This window comes from Atractosteus spatula, chromosome 8 (genome assembly GCF_055471065.1).
Source record: "Atractosteus spatula isolate fAtrSpa1 chromosome 8, fAtrSpa1.hap1, whole genome shotgun sequence".
NCBI lineage: Eukaryota > Metazoa > Chordata > Actinopteri > Semionotiformes > Lepisosteidae > Atractosteus > Atractosteus spatula.
The window spans coordinates 59,204,930-59,224,282 of record NC_142713.1 but is presented as its reverse complement, the minus strand read 5'-3'; the positions used below and the strand labels follow the sequence as shown (position 1 = coordinate 59,224,282).

Below are 19,353 nucleotides of genomic sequence, written 5' to 3'. Positions count from 1 at the left end.
GCACACAGAGCTGTGCTCCATCCTCTCTTGCGCCACTTCCTCCACTTCGGCTGCATCCTCTCAGCTGCCTCCCTGGCTTATTCCTTGTGTGTGAAGGGGGTTGTGACGGCGATGATCTTTGGTCAGGCAAGTTAATGCCAAAGTATTAAATACACTTTCCATTTATATTCATCAGCTAAGAATTTGACCAAACAACTGAAATGACACCAGGGGTGATTCTACAGCAACATGAGGAAAGCCACTAACACGTTATGAACACAGGTGCCAAGATCAATGAACTACTAGCAACCAAGGTTGTATCCTAAATGCTTTTGTGACCTATCTCGTGTTCTTCTTGATTATTTAGAAACGGAAACGAGTCCCTGTCATTCTGGGGGCCTTGTGAACTCAAGCATAAGGATGACGAAACTAATTACACACTAATTTAGAAAAATATCCATACTCGATAAAAAAAGAGAGCTGGTCTGTACACATGACTAAATTGAACTGCAATAAACAGTTTTCAGCTTTCATTCTCTAAGTGTTTGCTCAGCCATTAATAAATGGTCAAGTCAAAGTTACATCCTGTGTTGGTGCATGCCCGACAATAATCTGAAGTCATGAATTTCAAGAACCAGTCAGTGGTCTTAATGAGCTAAGCAGAACACAAGACGAGGTCAAGCTCGGTCTGGAGTCCACCTGCAGTGTGCAAGTTCCATATACAAAAGACCCTTGGACCCTGCACAAGGTCCTGCAGAACATCTCTTGATTAGAACATAGATCCACGTCAGCCCGCGAGTCCCCAGGCAGCCCCGCCCCGCGAGTCACCCGGCCGGTCACCAGGCAGCCCCGCCCCACGAGTCACCAGGCAGCCCCGCCCCACGAGTCACCCGGCCGGTCACCAGGCAGCCCCGCCCCACGAGTCACCCGGCCGGTCACCAGGCAGCCCCGCCCCACGAGTCACCAGGCAGCCCCGCCCCACGAGTCACCCGGCCGGTCACCAGGCAGCCCCGCCCCACGAGTCACCAGGCAGCCCCGCCCCACGAGTCACCCGGCCGGTCACCAGGTAGCCCCGCCCCACGAGTCACCCGGCCGGTCACCAGGCAGCCCCGCCCCACGAGTCACCCGGCCGGTCACCAGGCAGCCCCGCCCCACGAGTCACCAGGCAGCCCCGCCCCACGAGTCACCCGGCCGGTCACCAGGCAGCCCCGCCCCACGAGTCACCAGGCAGCCCCGCCCCACGAGTCACCCGGCCGGTCACCAGGCAGCCCCGCCCCACGAGTCACCCGGCCGGTCACCAGGTAGCCCCGCCCCACGAGCCACCCGGCCGGTCACCAGGCAGCCCCGCCCCACGAGTCCCCGGGCAGCCCCGCCCCACGAGTCCCCGGGCAGCCCCGCCCCACGAGTCACCTGGCCGGTCACCAGGCAGCCCCGCCCCACGAGTCACCAGGCAGCCCCGCCCCACGAGTCACCCGGCCGGTCACCAGGTAGCCCCGCCCCACAAGTCACCAGGCAGCCCCGCCCCACGAGTCACCCGGCCGGTCACCAGGCAGCCCCGCCCCACGAGTCACCCGGCCGGTCACCAGGTAGCCCCGCCCCACGAGTCACCCGGCCGGTCACCAGGCAGCCCCGCCCCACGAGTCACCCGGCCGGTCACCAGGCAGCCCCGCCCCACGAGTCACCCGGCCGGTCACCAGGTAGCCCCGCCCCACGAGTCACCCGGCCGGTCACCAGGTAGCCCCGCCCCACGAGTCACCCGGCCGGTCACCAGGCAGCCCCGCCCCACGAGTCACCAGGCAGCCCCGCCCCACGAGTCACCCGGCCGGTCACCAGGCAGCCCCGCCCCACGAGCCACCCGGCCGGTCACCAGGCAGCCCCGCCCCACGAGTCCCCGGGCAGCCCCACCCCACGAGTCCCCGGGCAGCCCCGCCCCACGAGTCACCCGGCCGGTCACCAGGCAGCCCCGCCCCACGAGTCACCCGGCCGGTCACCAGGTAGCCCCGCCCCACGAGTCACCCGGCCGGTCACCAGGTAGCCCCGCCCCACGAGTCACCAGGCAGCCCCGCCCCACGAGTCACCCGGCCGGTCACCAGGTAGCCCCGCCCCACGAGTCACCCACAAGCATCCACACACAACAAGCTAACGAGCAGCCACGCGCCCTCGCGGCTCTACGGTCAGACATCGGCGGGCGGGGGGGGCTCACATGTGGACGTGTGGGGGCTGGAAGCGGCCCTGGTTGATGTTGTAGAAGGTGAAGGCCTGGGTCGGGTTGGCGCTGTACTCGTCCACGTCCACCGCCGCCCGGGCGCCGTGCTGCTGCTGGTGCTGCTGCCGCCTGGCCGCCATGATCTCCGACAGGGTGAACGCCATGGTGCACCGCGGCGGCGGCGGCGCACAGGGTCCCGTCTCCCCGGGGGCCCGCTCTACCTGCGCACCCACAGCATGCCTTCCTCGCGCCCCACGCCGCTCCTCCTCACACTGCAGGCAGCACGCTGGGGAGACAGAGCAGAGCAGCTTGACAGCTCATCTGTGTGTGTGCGCTGCCTTTACTTAACATCACTTACAGTAGGAAGATCCAGGAGGGGAAATAATACACGTTCGGCTCTGGGAACTCATTAGAAATCTTTCCGACTCAGTGGCTTGATGAATATTCCAGAGTTGAGGAAAGCTTGTATCAGAGTAAGCCGTACAGCAGGAAAAATAATTATTTGAACAAATCCAGGATGTATCCATTATAACTGACAGCATCACCAGAGGTAAGGTTGGGCAGAACTCATGCTGGAGTCCCAGCTCGGCTCAGAGTGAAATCTATCAGGGAGTCACGCGGATCTCTGCACCCGTCCTAATGACATCGTATCCCACGCAGGGAGACCACAGAGATCAAGGCCTTTGTGTTCTTGTGTTACAAATTTTCAGGAGGATGAACTCCTCAATTTGATCTCTGCGTCACTGACAAACGCTGCACACGGCGGCTTAAGAAATGCAGACAGGGTTTTAAAACTCACGTGTGTTTGTAGCATGGCTTTCGCGAGCACAGGGCACAGCAGAGAAGTGCTGTGAAGTGCAGACGTGTGGAGCTGCTGTCAACAGAAGGACAGTCCAATACCTCCAGAGAGTGGCTCATCCCGGCAAGGGCGATGGCCTCGCGCCAGAGCCCATCCCGGACGCACCAGCGCGCCCCCCCGGATGGGACAGCAGTCCGCCGCAGGGCCCCGGAGAAGCCGAAACTTCAGAGCAGCCAATCAAACCCAGCCTGCCCGTCTTGGGGAGCGGGGGAGGAAATCGGAGCACGCGGAGAAAACCGCCGGCTGGAAGAAGAGGGGGAGACCACACCCCACGAGGACAGGCCTGCGGGCGCAGACCCTGGAGCACCGAGCGCTACTGCAACACCTCGAAGGTCAAAAACCCAGACGGACCACACGCTGGAAACAGAGTATATCACCGTCGTTTTACAGTATATTGAAGTATCAAGCAGTACAATCCCAGTGGAGTGTCTGCTGACCCTGTCTGCAGTGCTGAACAACAGCTGGTGGTTTTTATTCGGCATTAAACTATAGGAACTGCACTCTTCAGCAGGTGTCCAGAACTTCAGGCGTATCTCAGCCTACACTTTCTAAACCAGGGGTCTCCAGCCCCTGTCCAGGGGAGCAATAAACGATTGTCCTTAAAATCACATTCTAAGGCCTGGAATGATTCACCTATAATCAAGTCCACAGCCGACCTCGTCAACGAAGTAATTTAGAGATCATATGGGCAAGAATCAGCGTATCCTTCAGCGTATCTAAACGGTCAGTGATCTCTTCAATGAAACATGACTTTGCTTTTCTGCTTTATTGATAAATGGCTTACACAAATCTTTCTAATCTCTCAATTCAGGTTCTCCTCTCCCGGCCCAGGGCTGAAGAACCCCGTTTTCAGCCACCGATGCATCTCTGTTTTACACGTCCGATTAATTGATGCATCCGTCAAGCTAGGAATCAAAAATAAACATCTTAACTATAATTAAATCTTAAACTCTATGCGATGATATCATTAAATTATATTCCTCACTTTACATATTACATGTAAACACCGCTTAACCTTGCTAGAGTCTAGACAGCAGAGTTCGAAAAAATCCACAGGAACAAACAAAGAACAATATCTTGTCACAGTAACATTCACGATCAAACCATCGAGTTCCCTTGTCCCAGCAGCTCCTGGTCCATGTTCTTGCCACACTAAGTCCTTTATGATGGGGTAGCTTCGCCGTGCATTTCATTTCATTTTCCTGGATGAAAGATTTCCCACCATCCAAAGGGGCGTTCTATTGTTTGTAAATTGCAGTTTGAGGAAGAAGTGAGGTGACTTACAGTCGTGTGAGTGCTGTGTGAGGATGTGTGTTTCACTCTGCTACTACTCTAAGAGCAGGTAAGCGCAGGTAGTTAAATTAATTCCTCTATCTCACGTACGATTTTTCCATTTAACACCCAATCTCTCCGTTTTTAAAATCCAATCGCAAAGTAATTGATGTTTTTACACAATTCAGGTAATCGTTGGATCAGTGTATCCCTGCAGATTCAAGCACGACACCTCAATAGCCTCGTGCTCGAAACGAAATATCACGCCAGGCACTGCAACGTCACCCTCCAGCCAGAACAAAGGTACAAGCCAGCCTCACTCGCAGCCGTGATGTTGCGCTTACACGATCAGTCCACAGATCAGATCGTGGACAGATTGTTTCTCCTATCAGACAGCTACTCAAGGAGCCCTGGAAGGTGCTCTCACGATGCTTTGAAGAAAATATTTCAATGGCTGTTACCCCTGTGTCTTCAAGGGGTTTCTGCCCTGTGCTTTTCTAGTCTTCTTCCACTTGAGTCAATTAACTCAAACGCATGTCCGCATGTCCATAAGATGTCCATTGACGCTTTTAGTCTAATTTTTCAGGCTGACAAAAAGTTAACCAAAACGAGGAACAAGCTTCATCTAACAGTGTCTCCTCAAACAGTGACTCAAGGTGCCTAGCTAGCACATCGTACACACAGCCCATATTGTAATCTAGTTTCAGACACATTTGCATCTTCTCAAATGTTATTAAAAATAAGAAATGAGCAATCCGCTTGAATAACCAAGTCGCTCACTGTTACGATTACTGGGACAGCTGCAGGTGACACACCTGTTCTAATGCTAGCATGTCATTAAAATATCACACGTCTGTTTTCAATTTCCACTCGGGCTTCTTGAAAAAGCCCACAGCCCGAGAAGCCCCTTGAACGGAGCTCGGAGAAGAACAGCAGACGTTGAGGGGGGAATCGCAACACTATTTTTATATTTCTGGGTTAGAAAGAATCTGCATCGATGAGCGCATTTCAAACCACAAGGAAAGTAAAATGTACACAGTAACATGTAAAACCTCCATTTACACGACAAAATTCCCCATGTACTGTAAGCACAGAGCCACACTGCTGTCATTGTCTACAATTCAGAGCGAGGCAACAAAACTTCTGGAGAGATGAAGTGGCCCTACAGTATCTATAACATTGTAAACAATCAGGCTTATGAACATCTCTTTTAATCCAATAGAAATATTGTTCTCCACTTCGAGAGTTTTGCCGACTAATACTACTTTCTTGTTAAATATGCATGCAGATCACATTGGCACATTTCTGCAGTGAAATGTCTGCTGCAGAGCCTGTACTTTTTTTGCTCGTATGTCACAGAACTCTACATCAGCCACTGCAGTGACTAGTGAGTGGGAAGGGCCACATCACAATTCTCACGAACTCTCGCTCTCAACCGTGGCGGGACCGGCGACAACATGCCGACTATACAGTACTTTCACAAAGTTCACCGTTTTTGTGCTTAATTTGCAATTAGTAAAATTTGCTAAACCCTCAATTAATCTATTTTCTTACCAAGATTTAGAACCTGTTTGAAAAAGTGGGAACTGCAGTCCCCCCTTAACAGCGCAGTCTGTGAAACACCATTGGTCTGGCAACAGAACACAGCGCTTGATGCCCTGCAGTTGCACAAGTTGGGAAACTCTGAAAGCCCCAGTAAAGATCAGTGAAGGGTGGTACCACGCAGTGTAGCAGTGATCTGGCTGAGCGCTAGATGTGCTACAGCTCCTGCATGTGCATGTAGCAGCAGGTTCTTAATCAGGTTACAATCTATAATTATAATAATAACTGCTTACACTTATATAGCGCTTTCCTGGACACCCCACTCAGAGTGCTTTGCAGGTAATGGGGATCCCCTCCACCACCACCAGTGTGCAGCCCCCACCTATGCAAAACCAGAACTCGAAACTCATAGATGACCCGTTTCAGATTGGATCGGCCCGCGTTACATGGCAATATGTTCTTTCTGATCAACAGAACCAAGGAATTAGCATAAAAAATGTGCTCATTTTATCTTCTCTGACTTGACTGTACCTGTTGGCTTTTCCTCTGTCACAGAATAAAACAGACACACGAAAACTGTGTCGATTTACAGAGAACACCTGGGAATAAATGATACAATTAAAAATGTCTGGACTCATGTCACAAATGTGTTCATGTGTTCCAATTCAACAAAGATGAAACGTAAAGATTTTGATTTAAAAAAACATATTTCTGTATATTATTATAAATTGTGGGAATCTGCTAATTGCACGAAACTAGTAAGGAATCGATTCATTGATACAGTATGTTGATCAGTTAATATGTTTCTCTTTTTTCAACTTTTTATATGCAATTCATACAAATTCTGATATTATGCACATTTAATGTCATTCGGTTACAAAAAAACTAGAAACCTAAGTTCCAGTACAGAAGACCCTGGAGTTTTCATGTTGTTTCAGCATTATAATGGTTGCTGAAAGAGAGGGATAGATACTAAGCCTCTTTTCAGCCCCAGAAACGTCTGCAGACAGGCACAGCGCTACATCTGTTACACAGTCCTTTCCCTGTCCACTACCTGAACTCCTGCTTGCACAGAACATGGACACGAAAGTTCCCGCTGGCGGTCTCCGGTTTCAGAAAGGCCGGGTTTCTCGGCAGAACTTCAGAACGCCAGTCAGCTCGGGATCACGCTTCGCCGAAGGCATTTCATACCTTCAAGACAGAAATCTCTCTTTTCACATCATTTCGCTTATAATGTGCGCATCGATGCCGCCCGTCGACAGTTGCACAGCAAATGTCATGTACTGTACAATTTGTTATATCCGAAAACACTTTATATATATATATGTTCCATTTAAGTGATTTTCTCACAGAAGATAGTTGAGTGCTTAAACCTAGTTAATGTTGGATAATTATGAACTATGTATTTATTAGAAATAGCAGACTATATTAAAGAAGTCATCGACATTTTAAACATTTCAACAAAACGAAATGAAAGACACAAGCAGGCTTTAAAAAGAGTAACCTTAGCTTCCTACAGCGCATACAGTACACGTACTTTCTTAAAACGTGCACATGTCCTGTTTACGACGAATTTCTCTTCGCATGTAGAGCGATTTATAACGTGCAGAAATTAAACTTATCCATAACGCATTCACGATCCAAGCGATCAGAAATGCTTTCCGCTGACGAGGTGTCATCGTGGAGCCAGTGCCATGCCCAACACGGAGACTTCAGCAATTCACTTGTGCTGCACATCACGGGCAAGCGAGAGGACGCTAACAGGGATCCGCACGAATGAAACGCTAATGGCAAATTAAAAACTGGAAAAGAATCATTAACGCCCTTAGTGAGCAGGGATCTTCGGAAGGCGCGCTGTGAAAGTCAGTACCGTGGGTCCCAGTGTCCAGTCGCAGGCAACACTTTGCCAAGTGTCCACCACGGGCCGGCCAGTTCGCACTTCGCGATGATTTCGTTTTACGCGGCACGGCGACGCGGAACAACCTCGTCTCCTCGCCGTCGAAGCGAGCTCTCCCGCGCCGGCTGATTCCTCGGACCGACATTAGAGAAACGCGCTATTCTGGGGGGGGGGGGACCCACTTCTCCCGTTCCACGCAGTCGCGGGGAATAAAAAGCCGAAACGCGGGACGCCGGGGCACCCACCTGGTCTCCGAGAGGCGAGAGGCGAGCTGCGGGCAGGGGCGGGGGTGCGGCCGGGAGCCGGGGTGCTGCTGCTGCACCCTTCAAAACGCCGTGCCCGGAACAGCCGCCGACGAGCCGGAGTTGGTTCTCATTCCCCGAGCTTTTGTGTTTCTCCTTGGTAGTTTCGCCGTTCTCCTGCTCAGACACCCCCACCGCTTCCCCCCCCCTTCTCCTTCTCCTCCTCCTCCTTCTCCTTCTTCTTCCCCAGTCTCAGTCGCTCTGGATCTTTCCACCTCTCGCGTACAAGAGCGGGTGAATGGAAGCAGGGAAGGGAAAAAAAGGCAGGAGCGAGCGGAGCGGATCTCTCGCTGTAATTACGCTCCGGTCGGCGTCTCGCCTAATCCTTCTAAATTATTCCCCTCGTTATTTCCAGTGGCGCTCCGTGCACGCTATCTGGGTTGTACCGCCCAACAGAGGACAGGGAATTCGCATCGAACCGGGTCCGGTCCGGTCCTGGAAGTTCCGGCGAAATCCAAAGTATTTCTTGTTTCTTAAAATTATTTTCTGGGACCTTACGAACTCGCGGTTCGCAGACTGTGCTGGCACATCGGGATAACCTCCCCCCCCCCAAAAAAGAGCAAGAGAAGCTACAGTACTCCGCTTGCTGCTCACTGCTTAGAAATTAGAAAGTGCAGCGCAGCACAAGAATCAGAGTCACGGTGTATTAGGAGAGCGTTGATTGCTCATTATCTTTTTGCAGACCCTAATTATGAACGTTCAGAACATTTGACTGAAGACTTCCCGAAGTTATATTTACAGGACGATTATTTTATTTATTTAGGGCTGGCGCATTAAGGCCTCATTAATTAATGACTGCGCTCATCAGGAATGATTAAAGCAGGGATAAAACGGACTGTGCTTCCCTTCAGAGCGCGATCTGCTCCCACAGAGACGGCTCTGCGGTTTGGATTAAGCTCAAAAAAGTCATTATTTCCCCTAAGAGCCCCGCCGATGCGATGCCCACACTTCAGCAAGGAAGCGCTGCTTTTCACGTTTTCGTTTGTTCTTTCCGCAATAAAAAGTGGAGGTTGTGATCAAGAATGGTATTCTATTATTTCCAAGCAAAAATATATATATATATTTCTTAAAACACTTTTCTCTGTGCCGAGTCTTGTCCGCCAGGAACTGCAGGGTGTCAGACGTGTGCCGCTGTCGCTGCTGTACGCGTACCGAAAGCTGTCTTTGAGATCAATCCGTTTCTTCCCGCGACCGGCAGGAGCTGTTGAGTCGTGGCCACCAGGTTGTCTGCGGACCCCTGAAAGAATGTATCTCCCAACTTCCTAGTGACTACTGGTCCTATTCCCTAGTTCAGACTGGTCTGAATAGACAGCGGGCCGCGCCTTTTCTCTCGGTTGGTGCCGATCTCAGGAAAACTCCCCCCCCCCCCTTCCTCCACAGCGTCCCACAACTTCACAATGAGCCTCCTGCCCATTTCTCTAACTCTGTGACACAGTGTCCAGTCCTGCCCTGACAGACAGCTTGTTCTCTGACCTTTCAAAGGCTGGACTTACATCACAAGTTTCTCAGTGTTCACAGACGGCAGGTTGGATTAACTCGTGCTTCGTGATAATAATTACCCAAACAAATCGGCTCCGCCGCCTCAGGTTAACAGGTTTACAGTCCGTGCTTTTGTCCATCATCATCATCATTTTTGGCAATGTATGCTTAAATTCAGAATCGCTTATGTTGCCATTCTAAATTAAATGGAGTTTATAACGAAAGTTCGGCAGGGATGACAACGACCAAGTTCAATCAGACTCAGCCGTCGGTAATTAGCAATCACTCCCGACGTGCTTTCCTCTCTCAAAACGCTATAAATACGTACGTATCCCCCCCTCCACCACCTCTCCAGCTGCCCCTTGGTCACCTTGCATGGGGGTCCTGACCTCCTTGTCCTTTTGCCAGGAGGTCAGCCCTCAGCCAAGTGGGTTATGACACATTTTCACTCCATAGTCCTTTCATGATGCTTTAATCTGGGGGTGTTGTCATTCCTAGTGAAATTAATATTTACTGTATAGATTCATATTATTTTATTTTTCTTCACATCCCATCAAAGCTTCCTGACCTTTATCGCTCTGTATATCGTTCCTTTGGCACCGTTAGCACAGGAGGGTGTGCAGATTTCTCCATCACTGTTGTCGGCACTTTAGTGATGAGAGATGATCAAATCCAGTTTCTTATGTGCAATTATCCGAACCACGTGAGACTGCCAAGAAAGAACTATTGTCTGAAGGAGACGGTACATAAAAAATCTTTTGTTGTGCTTGTATGCAAAGGGTTTGTCTTGAATTCTGCTCGCTAGGATCTTGTAGATACATCGAGCTTTTCAAGGAGGTGGGGAGGAGGGGTTAAACCATCTTCTAATTTTATTTTTATTGATCTGGATTGATAAGCATAGCTTACTGGGGACAACAACATCCAAGGATTAATATCTGGTGAGAAACGTCTGGCTTAACTCTGTTGGTTGACGGGCAACCACCTGGAGATTGGAGCCGCAGTCAGAGTGAGTGAGCCACAGGCAGCTGCCGGGTGGAGAGGAGGGGAGGCACACTTGAGACGAGTGTGAGAGCTCATGTCGTAGTGGTAGCGATTGGGTGCAGCTGTGTGAGATTGACTCCCGACTGTGAGGTAATAAGTTCCATTTATCTCCAATAGGCGAAACCATACACAGCCGATGGCTGTGCATTGAGCGGCTGGTTACAGCCCTGCGGCAGGTGGATCCATGAGCCTTGGAGCGGTCAAGGAAAGCTTCCAAACTCCTTACAGAAAGACCTGCTTCTACCTACAGATCGAATCCAGGATGCTAGAGCTATGAGGTAGCATTCCGTAGCCACTGCACAGCTGTGCCTGTTGGAAAGTGTGCTCTAGCAATAATACAGCAGACAGAATGACCAATGCATGATAACACAGCAGACACGAGTGTGTGACAGTGCAGTATTGAAGAACTGAATCAGCATCAAAGTGAAGAATCGGCTACTTGATCCAAAGAATGGGATGAGCACTGAACCAAAGAACGTCTGTCTAGTGTTATAAATATTTGTAAGTTGGCATTGTACTATGTATAAAGGATTGTTATAAGACTTGTTAAAATAGGAACACGTAAAGGTGCATCTCACGCTGAAAAGCGAAGAAAAGAAACACAACGTTTTGGCTTCTTTCTTTGTAGCCTACTCATGCTGACGCAGCTTACCTGCTTGGACTTGTTAAAAATACTTTATTATATAGGTTAAGTAACAGCACAGTGGATAGCATTGCTGCCTTGCAGTACCGGGGCTCTCTGTTCAGTTCCTGGGGTGAATGTCCATCTGCATGGAGTTTGTACGTTCTCCCGTACGTTGTTTGCATGGGTTTCATCCGGCCGCTGCAGTTTCTTTCCACAGTCCAAAGACATGAAGTACTGGTAGGTTAACTGGATACAGGGAAAATTGGCCCTGTTGTCTGTGTCTGTGTTTGTGTTCTCCAACTGAATGGTGTCCCACCTAGGGTGTATCCTGCCGTGCATCCGTTGCTTGCCGTGATAAAGCAGTTAGAAAATTGATGGATAGTTTGGTCAACTATTAATTATGGGGAGATGCTTGATACAAATATTGTGATGTTTGATATTATCTCACCTGGTTGAAGACATGACAGTTTGCCAGAATCCCCCTCGTCTGTGAGGAATGAGCCAGGGAGGCAGCTGAAATGGTGAAGATGGGGTGAAGGGAGAGCTAGAGAAGATGTGCGCTGACTTGTGAGCAGCTGGCAAGTATTTATATGCGGGAGAGTGGAAGTGTGAGATTACAGTTTAACCTCCTCCTGAACTTCTGTTTAACTTCATTTAGGACATGTTTATAAAGGAAGTTTAATTTTGCTTACAGCAGAATCCTAAACCGAAGTGTTTTCAGGATTTCTAGACTGCATCTTGAGAGACAAGAGAAAGGTGGGTGTTTTTAGAGGCATCACAGGAAGAGCTAACAAGGCCTAAAAACAAGATGGGTGCTCTAAACACTCCAATGGCTCTAATAACAGAAATGGCTTCATGCTTTGTAACAAGAGTTATTGCATTTCAGGTACTCCTGAAGAAGCCTGGAGGTTATTTCTGGTCAGGAAGTCGCCTGACCAGCAGTTAAAAGCGTGTGACACAACCTCAAACCAGTGTCTGCACAACCCGCCTGCCAGCAGCAGTTCTCCCTGACTGCTCAAGGTTCGAGACCTGTTCCTGGGGCACCGACTGCAGTGATCACCTTCTGAAATGTCATGGTCTGAATCTGCTCTAAGTAACACATTGAACCACACTGCATTCTGGCTGAAGATAGAACATACATTTCTGTATTCGAAACAAGTTAACCAGAAAGCAATTGTTTTCTTACATTGCTTTAAAATCTATGATGTAGGGCATTCTCTGTGTACATTAAAATAAATGTTAAAGTGGATTTTTTTTCCTTGTATTTGTTTTTTTAGTTATATTTAATTGCAATATCCTACATAACCTAGAATGTGTATGTTGTACTGTATATGTACAGGTTTGTGAATATATAGTATATAACAAGAAAATCTAAAACTAAAAACGGTACGAGCCCATAAAAATACTTTTTGGGTTTATCAAATTAAAATACAATTTAGCTGAACTAGTTATTTATTTTTTTTCTTTTATATTGGAACGCATCAATGTAAAAGAGGAAATGCAATAACCTTTGATTTGCTTCGCTCCCTGGAGTATTTCAGCTGTTACAGACAGCTGACGAAGGAACAGAACTGCAGTCCCTATACCTGGATTTGTCTCAAGGAATTAACACAAATCACTTTCGCCTGTAAAACTGTCAGCAAAATCTGGTCTCTGCAGGGGAATTAGAAGTCTCTCTTTAATGAAAGTTGGAGAGAAAAAAAAAATCAAGACGGAAGCCTTTTGCAAAAAACATAATTTCTGAGATTTCTGAGCAATTTAGCTATTCCCAAAAAGATTTAAATATTCATCAAAAACAAAATGGATTTGAAGTTAAAAATCAAACGAGATACAGTTTATGAGCTGTATTCTTCTACGTTTGTGTTTGTCTTCAGATCATTATCAGTATTGCTGCACAACATTTGTCTGTACATGTACGTAATGTCTGTCTGCATTTGTTAATGACTTACCCTTGTACTTGGAAATCTGGACCAAACTGCACAGCCATGTTGTTGAAGTCAATATTGTGGCTTATTTCAAATGGCTGGATTAGATCCTTCCATAAGGACAGGAAGCAGTTCCATACACAAAGGGTTGTGGGAGTATGGATCAAGCCATGTTATTGAAATTGATACCCTATCTTCTATCTAGACACAGCTGGATGAAACCTCAGAGCAACTAACTACTAATGATCAATTGAATTAGGTGTGCTGAATGGCCTCCTTTTGTTTGCAGAATTTCTTATTTTCTTATTTATATACTGCCGTGGTACATATGAATGGATGTGTACATGCTCATGTAAACAATACTAATGTATATGTTGTTGTTCTTTATATGTTTAATCCGTTTGCAACCATACAGGCCTTTGAGTACATTTATCTTCTATTTCAGTAGTTGGGCCAAATTCAAATTAACATGCTTACACAGAATACTTAATATTTATAGTGGCTGAGGAAATGACAGCCCTGGCTGTAAGGTAAAATCTGCCAAAACGCCCAAAGAATTGTGAGGAATGAGCAGGGGAGGCAGCCGCAGGAGTGCAGCTGGGGGGGGAGGGAGGGGAGTTAGAGAAGATGCATGCTGAGTTGTGGGCAGCCCTCGAGTATTTACAGTATAAGTAAGTGAGGGCGGAAGTGCAAGATTACCGTTTGACTTCTTTCTGAACTTCCGTTTAACAACTTAAATTACAGTTACATGTCTCATTCTGAGTCCAGCTAAAGCCAGCAATACCAGCAAGTGAGATCAGGAACAACTAAGCAAAGCATTAAAAGAAACCCATGTCTTTGTGTGGCAGTGAAAGGGACATTGTCACCTGACAGGAACATTTCTTACTATTCTACCTGAAAGATCTTCCTGAAAGATGTTTCCATGGGGGCTTATTTCACTGCAGTGTGATTCAGCATGTCCTCGTGTTTGGATTTCCATTTCAACTCCCTGAACAGCTTGATCAGAGCAATTATTTGTTTAATTGTTTAATTAGGTCTCTGCGCACAGTGGAAAGCAGTGATATTCACTTCCAGAGCTAAAGCGCTACAGGAGTCCTAGTTTCTGTTTTAATTCATCAGGATTGATACTGTTTCCAGCCATTGAGAATTTGAATTTCTCCCCAAAACTAAACCCTGTATGGGCAACAGATTGCTGGGACAAGAATAGAGGCCCAGGCCTCAGGAAGACAGCAGCAATTTTCTTTACACGAGGAGTTTGTTTTTGTTCAGGTATATGAAGAGAGGATGGCAAACAGCCCAATGGAGGGAGCTTGGCTGTGGCACTGAGAGTCAGAAAGCACACAATGAGACAGATTAAACACTGTGATCTGAAAGGGCCTGCGTCTGCACTCTGGGCTGGGGAAGGTCACAGATCATGTTATCTATGCATTGGGGCTCTTTCATCAGACACACAAGTGTGATCGATGCCTGGTTCTCAAAGATCAGCTGAACACATACATTTTAATTTATTGGAGCAGATAGCTGAGCATTAAAAACAGACCCAAAGACAGACTGCCATTTCTAACACCAAAATATTTATCTGTATGGTTAGAGCAACTGTTTTGTGTGGTTTTCCTTACACATTTTCATGCTTTGTGTGTTAAAGTGTATTAAATGCGCTGCTGATCAGTTGTCACAATACACTGTACTAGTAATAGATGCGCTATGGCCCTTTGAAAAAGGAAAGGAGACAGCTGTAGAGGGGAAATACATCCCGATTTGATTATAAATCCTGTGTCAAGTAATAAGAAAACAAAGAAACTGAAATGTCTCCAAGCTTGATTGAGGTTACGCTGCCGTAACACATGCAGTTACAAGTTATGTGCTTGTGCCCTCTGGTGGCACAGAGAAATATAGCAAACGAAGGAAATGAAAGTAAAAGCTTTGCAATAAAAAAACCCCAGATGTCTCTATAACAGGGCAAGGCTCCACTATGGCATTGACCATGTAGGTAGCGGTTCTAGCAGTGGGAAGCAGTGGTCAGGCTTTGTGCCCCAGGCAAGAGGGTTGTGGGTTCAAATACCGGGAAGGCTGCGGCAGCAGCATCATGTTATTGATCTGCTTCTCATCAGCAGGACCTGAGAAACTGTATAGACGGAACAAAGAGCAGGCAAATCAAAGACCAAAGCAGTTTCTTTTTTTCTTTTTAGTTTCTGCTGACATTTACTGTAACTTATCTGTACTCTTAGAAGTCTGAGGATTCGAGTTCTGAATAAAATAGTGAGTTTAAAAACGTGCACACATCGTTTTGTCCCAAAATGGGACCCCACAGGAAGGGTCTGGGTACTCATGCAAGGTGCTGAACTGTATGATGTTTGCAGCTCATGAAATTAAAGCACAATAGCCCCTGTGGTTGACGTGAAGGGAGCACTGCATTACTGCTTGAGCTGCTGCTGACAGCAAGGAAAGGCCTCCTGGGCATTGCTCCCTCCACCACACAGAGAGCCCAGCGGGCACTGGGCACTGGGCACTGTGCCCTGGACACTGGACACTGGACACTGGACACCGGGCACTGAGCACGACACTGGGCACTGGACATTTTCCAGCTGGGTTCACCACACAGGCTGTACTGTAGCTTCTCTGTCTGCAGGTTCACCCCCTCTCCACCCTCACAGACACCCCTCACTCACCTCCTCTTCACCCTTGCCGCAGCTCCCTAGCTCATTCCTTGTAAACAAAGGGGGGTCCTGTTCTCAAGTGCAGGAGAGTTACACCAAATATTAATACATTTCAGGTTTTTATTTGTCTCATCCTTTAGGATTTAGCCAAACTACTGAAATGGATTTTATGTGGACCTGACAGAGGAAAAGTGTTATATTGTAATTATTTCAACTTTTTTGTTGAATATAGAGATTTTCTTTCATTTTAATAGAACTCTATTCAGCCATTGAATCTGATAACATTACACTGAAAGGGTAAATTTAACTTATAGAAATAGAAATAGTCACATTTAGGAACCATTACAGATTTATTCCATGCTGAAAAGAAGGCTCCACAGCTGAAACGTGTTTATTTTCTTCTCTTTTCAGCAAGGAATAAACATTTACTTTGCAGCCTACACATGCAGACACAGCTACCTACTTGCATTTAACCTATAATAACAGGATCAACCACCCTTTGACACAGCAAGAAGTACTGGGAAGTTATCTAACTAGTCTGAGATGTTAACTGTGATAATGCTTTAGCTGTCTAGAAAAGAGCAGTAATACATGTATGACGATACCATATAATCTAAATGCATATTGCAAAGACAATAGGTAAGCTATCACTCAAAGATACCGTAAATTGTTCACAGGACAAAAACAATCTACCTCACAGAGGGCTTCCTGAATTATTTTTCTGCTTACACTCAGTATGGTGTCTCTCAAATGTAGCTTTAACCAGCTACAGGACATTAGCTAATTCTGTCCACGTTTTTATGTTTACTGAAACTGTTGCTTTATTTGTTTTTAAACACATAAAGTGCAAGTTATCGAGACATGCCTGATTAAGGCGTTGATAAAATAAAACCTTAGTACTCTGGAAAATATGTTGGCATATAATAAGCTGCCAACAACAGCTTAATCTTTCCAGCTGCTGTATCTACTGGTGCAAAAAGAAAAAAAAACACTCAGACCTTTGAGACTTCCGAGTTCATTGCTGACCCTTATCTTCCAGCATCTCGCCCGAGTCTCCATTCTGTCCCTTCTTCCGGACTAGACATGAACAAACGCATTATGGCAGTGTAACAGATTGCCCCCTCTGTTGGTAGTGTGGTAGGGAAATCTGCGCATCAGCTTTCCCTATAGAAGAGCCTAGACTGTCACCAGAACACACCGATGTAATGTAGTCTTCCCACCCTAATGCACTGTAGGTCTTGCTTTGTCCCGTTAGTAACAGTGGGAAACCCACACCTGGCCGAACCAGTTTGGCCAGACTTCCAAATATCGTCTTCCTCTTCCCCACAGGCTAACACGGCTACGGCCGAGGCTTATACAAGAACACACATCGTTATTTATTTTTAAGAAGCAACTCCAGGGACATAAGAGGTTTGTGGTTTGGTGCATGGTGCAACCCACCTGCTCTTGGTACCTACCAGACTCATAGTAGTTCTCATGCAGGTTTGGACTTCACACCTCTCTTCACCCCTCAACACTTCGCACTTCCTGAGTGGCCACTTTGCCTCTCTGATCCTCCTGCCTCCTCCCCTCTCCCAGCTTGTGTTCTCCTGTGCTCTTTAATCTTTGCTGTCTACCCTGTCTTTCTCACACCTGAAGAAGGCTCCACAGCCGAAACGTGGTGTTTTCTCTCTTCTCTTTACAACCTGGAATAAACCTGTTACTTTTTCCTCATTGCTGCCCCACTCTAGAGTAAAGTACTAGTAGAGTAGAGCAGTTTATTGTACACTGGAATTCTTCATCGCGCTGATCTCTCGGGACATACTGTACACAGTACAGCAGACGACACCACACAATGAACAGTAAATATGTTGAGGAACGATAAATATGTAGTAGTGAGACGAACAAAAACATGGTAGACCATTAAAAAGTGCAGAGTGCCGATGTGTGTTGAGCCTGAGGCCCTGCAGTGAGCTGTTGAGGATGCGCACTGCAGTGGGATAGAAGCTGTTCTTGAGTCTGGTGGTCCTTGCTTTGACAGTGCGGTACCACTTGCCAGAGCACAGGGGGAGAACAGTTTGTGGCTGGGATGGTTGGGATCATGATGGTTGTGGCTTTGCCCTCCAGGCAGAAGGTGTGATTATCCACAAAACATCTCCAACTACATGTTTCTTCCAGAAAGCTGGAAGCTTATCCACTGGATGCCCCCTTTCCTGGTTCAATCTTTTCATTCATGTTTTCCTGGAAAACCCCATCTGCCACCCTGGGGTCACCCTATGAAGGTGGGGGAGGACACCAATACTAACACTCATGTCAGATCACTGGGAGACACCCTAGAGTTACCACGGCAACAAACGCAACCCCTACTACTACACCTGCTAATTCACGATTTACAGTCGTTATTACGGGATCTGGTAAAAGATCCATCCCACCTGTGTGCAATTAACATATACTTACCTCATTAATGCCAGGATATTTAACATCAGTGCCCACGTCAGTTCCTTTGCTGAGACTGAGAGCTTTCTCTTAATTCTTGGCGTCCTCTGTGCTTTGCTCCTGTTCACATTTACCTTCAGCTTGATTTCACATCATTTGACTTTCCTCAGATGTTTCCTGTGCTTTCTACCATCTACCACTGGCTATGAGCTTGGCTTTGTTTTCCCTCTGGCTCACTTGTGGAGTTCCTTATGGTTCTTTTATCTACCTATTTTCCTTAGCTCCTGAACTCTCCTGTCTTTTGGCTTTCTGCTGGATTTCCCCTGGCCTGTTATCTGCCTTGTCTGCTTCACCTGCTGAGCTCATCTGACTCACAGCTCAGCACACAGTCGCAGACCGCTGCTCTGAGTTCAGGTAGGAGCAGTGGTACAGTATCTCACCCATAACATCTCTGCATCTTCTATGCTGATCTCATTTGATTTGGAACTTTGTGTTTGCTCAGCCTGGGGCATTACAGTATGTCCGTTTCTTCCATGGTGAACACCTGGGTTCAACACTCATTTAATGAATCTGCTATTTCCCAACTTCTTCTCTGAGACTTCATCCTTTACTGCTCTTCTGCTGTCATAATACTGCAAAAGATATCATTGTAATATTCCTTTCTATCTCTCTCTTGCCTTTCAAATCTCTCTTTTCACACCTGTGCTTGCAATTCATTGTACAACTGTGCCCTGTGCTTTTTAAAATAATTGTAAAATCTGCTTTTTGTCTCCTGATTTATTTAATCATTTGGGCCCCCGCTTTCTAGATTTGATTGTATTATTCATGTGAGTAGCTCTCTCAGATGACACTGAGAAAGGAGAGGAGGCAGTATTGAAGGAGCAAGGGAAATGCAGTCCTTCACACTTTATTCACGCCTGGGCAATTTACTGCAGACAAGTACAAAGCCATACATACAGATGGTGAAGATGTCCTCAGTAAATATCTGTTGGGAGAACCTGAACTGGAGGAACCAGCAAATGAGACAGAGAATTGACTCATAAGTGTGGTCTTACAGAGAGCATGTTGAAGTAGTTAAAAAAGACACTGAAATGTGATGGTATATTGTGACATGTACAGTATAAAGTACTAGTTAAATCTTACTTAGAATTATG

General features: G+C 47.2%; 1 protein-coding gene across 2 annotated transcripts in view; it reads right to left on the bottom strand.

Moving 5' to 3' along the window:
- The window catches only part of mpped1 (metallophosphoesterase domain containing 1), a 52,547-nt gene extending 44,103 nt beyond the window's left edge, over positions 1-8,444 (bottom strand). Inside the window, exons 1-2 of one of the 2 annotated variants that reach the window (XM_088923155.1) lie at positions 8,001-8,444; positions 2,183-2,471 (exon numbers count right to left, since the gene is read on the bottom strand). In XM_088923155.1, coding sequence (XP_088779281.1) covers positions 2,183-2,349 — 167 coding nt within the window. In that variant the 5' untranslated portion in view covers positions 2,350-2,471; positions 8,001-8,444. Of the gene's footprint in view, positions 1-2,182; positions 2,472-7,728; positions 7,762-8,000 lie in introns of those variants that run through there. The other variant, XM_088923156.1, reaches the window with a different exon arrangement.
- Between the last annotated feature and the right edge of the window lie 10,909 nt (positions 8,445-19,353).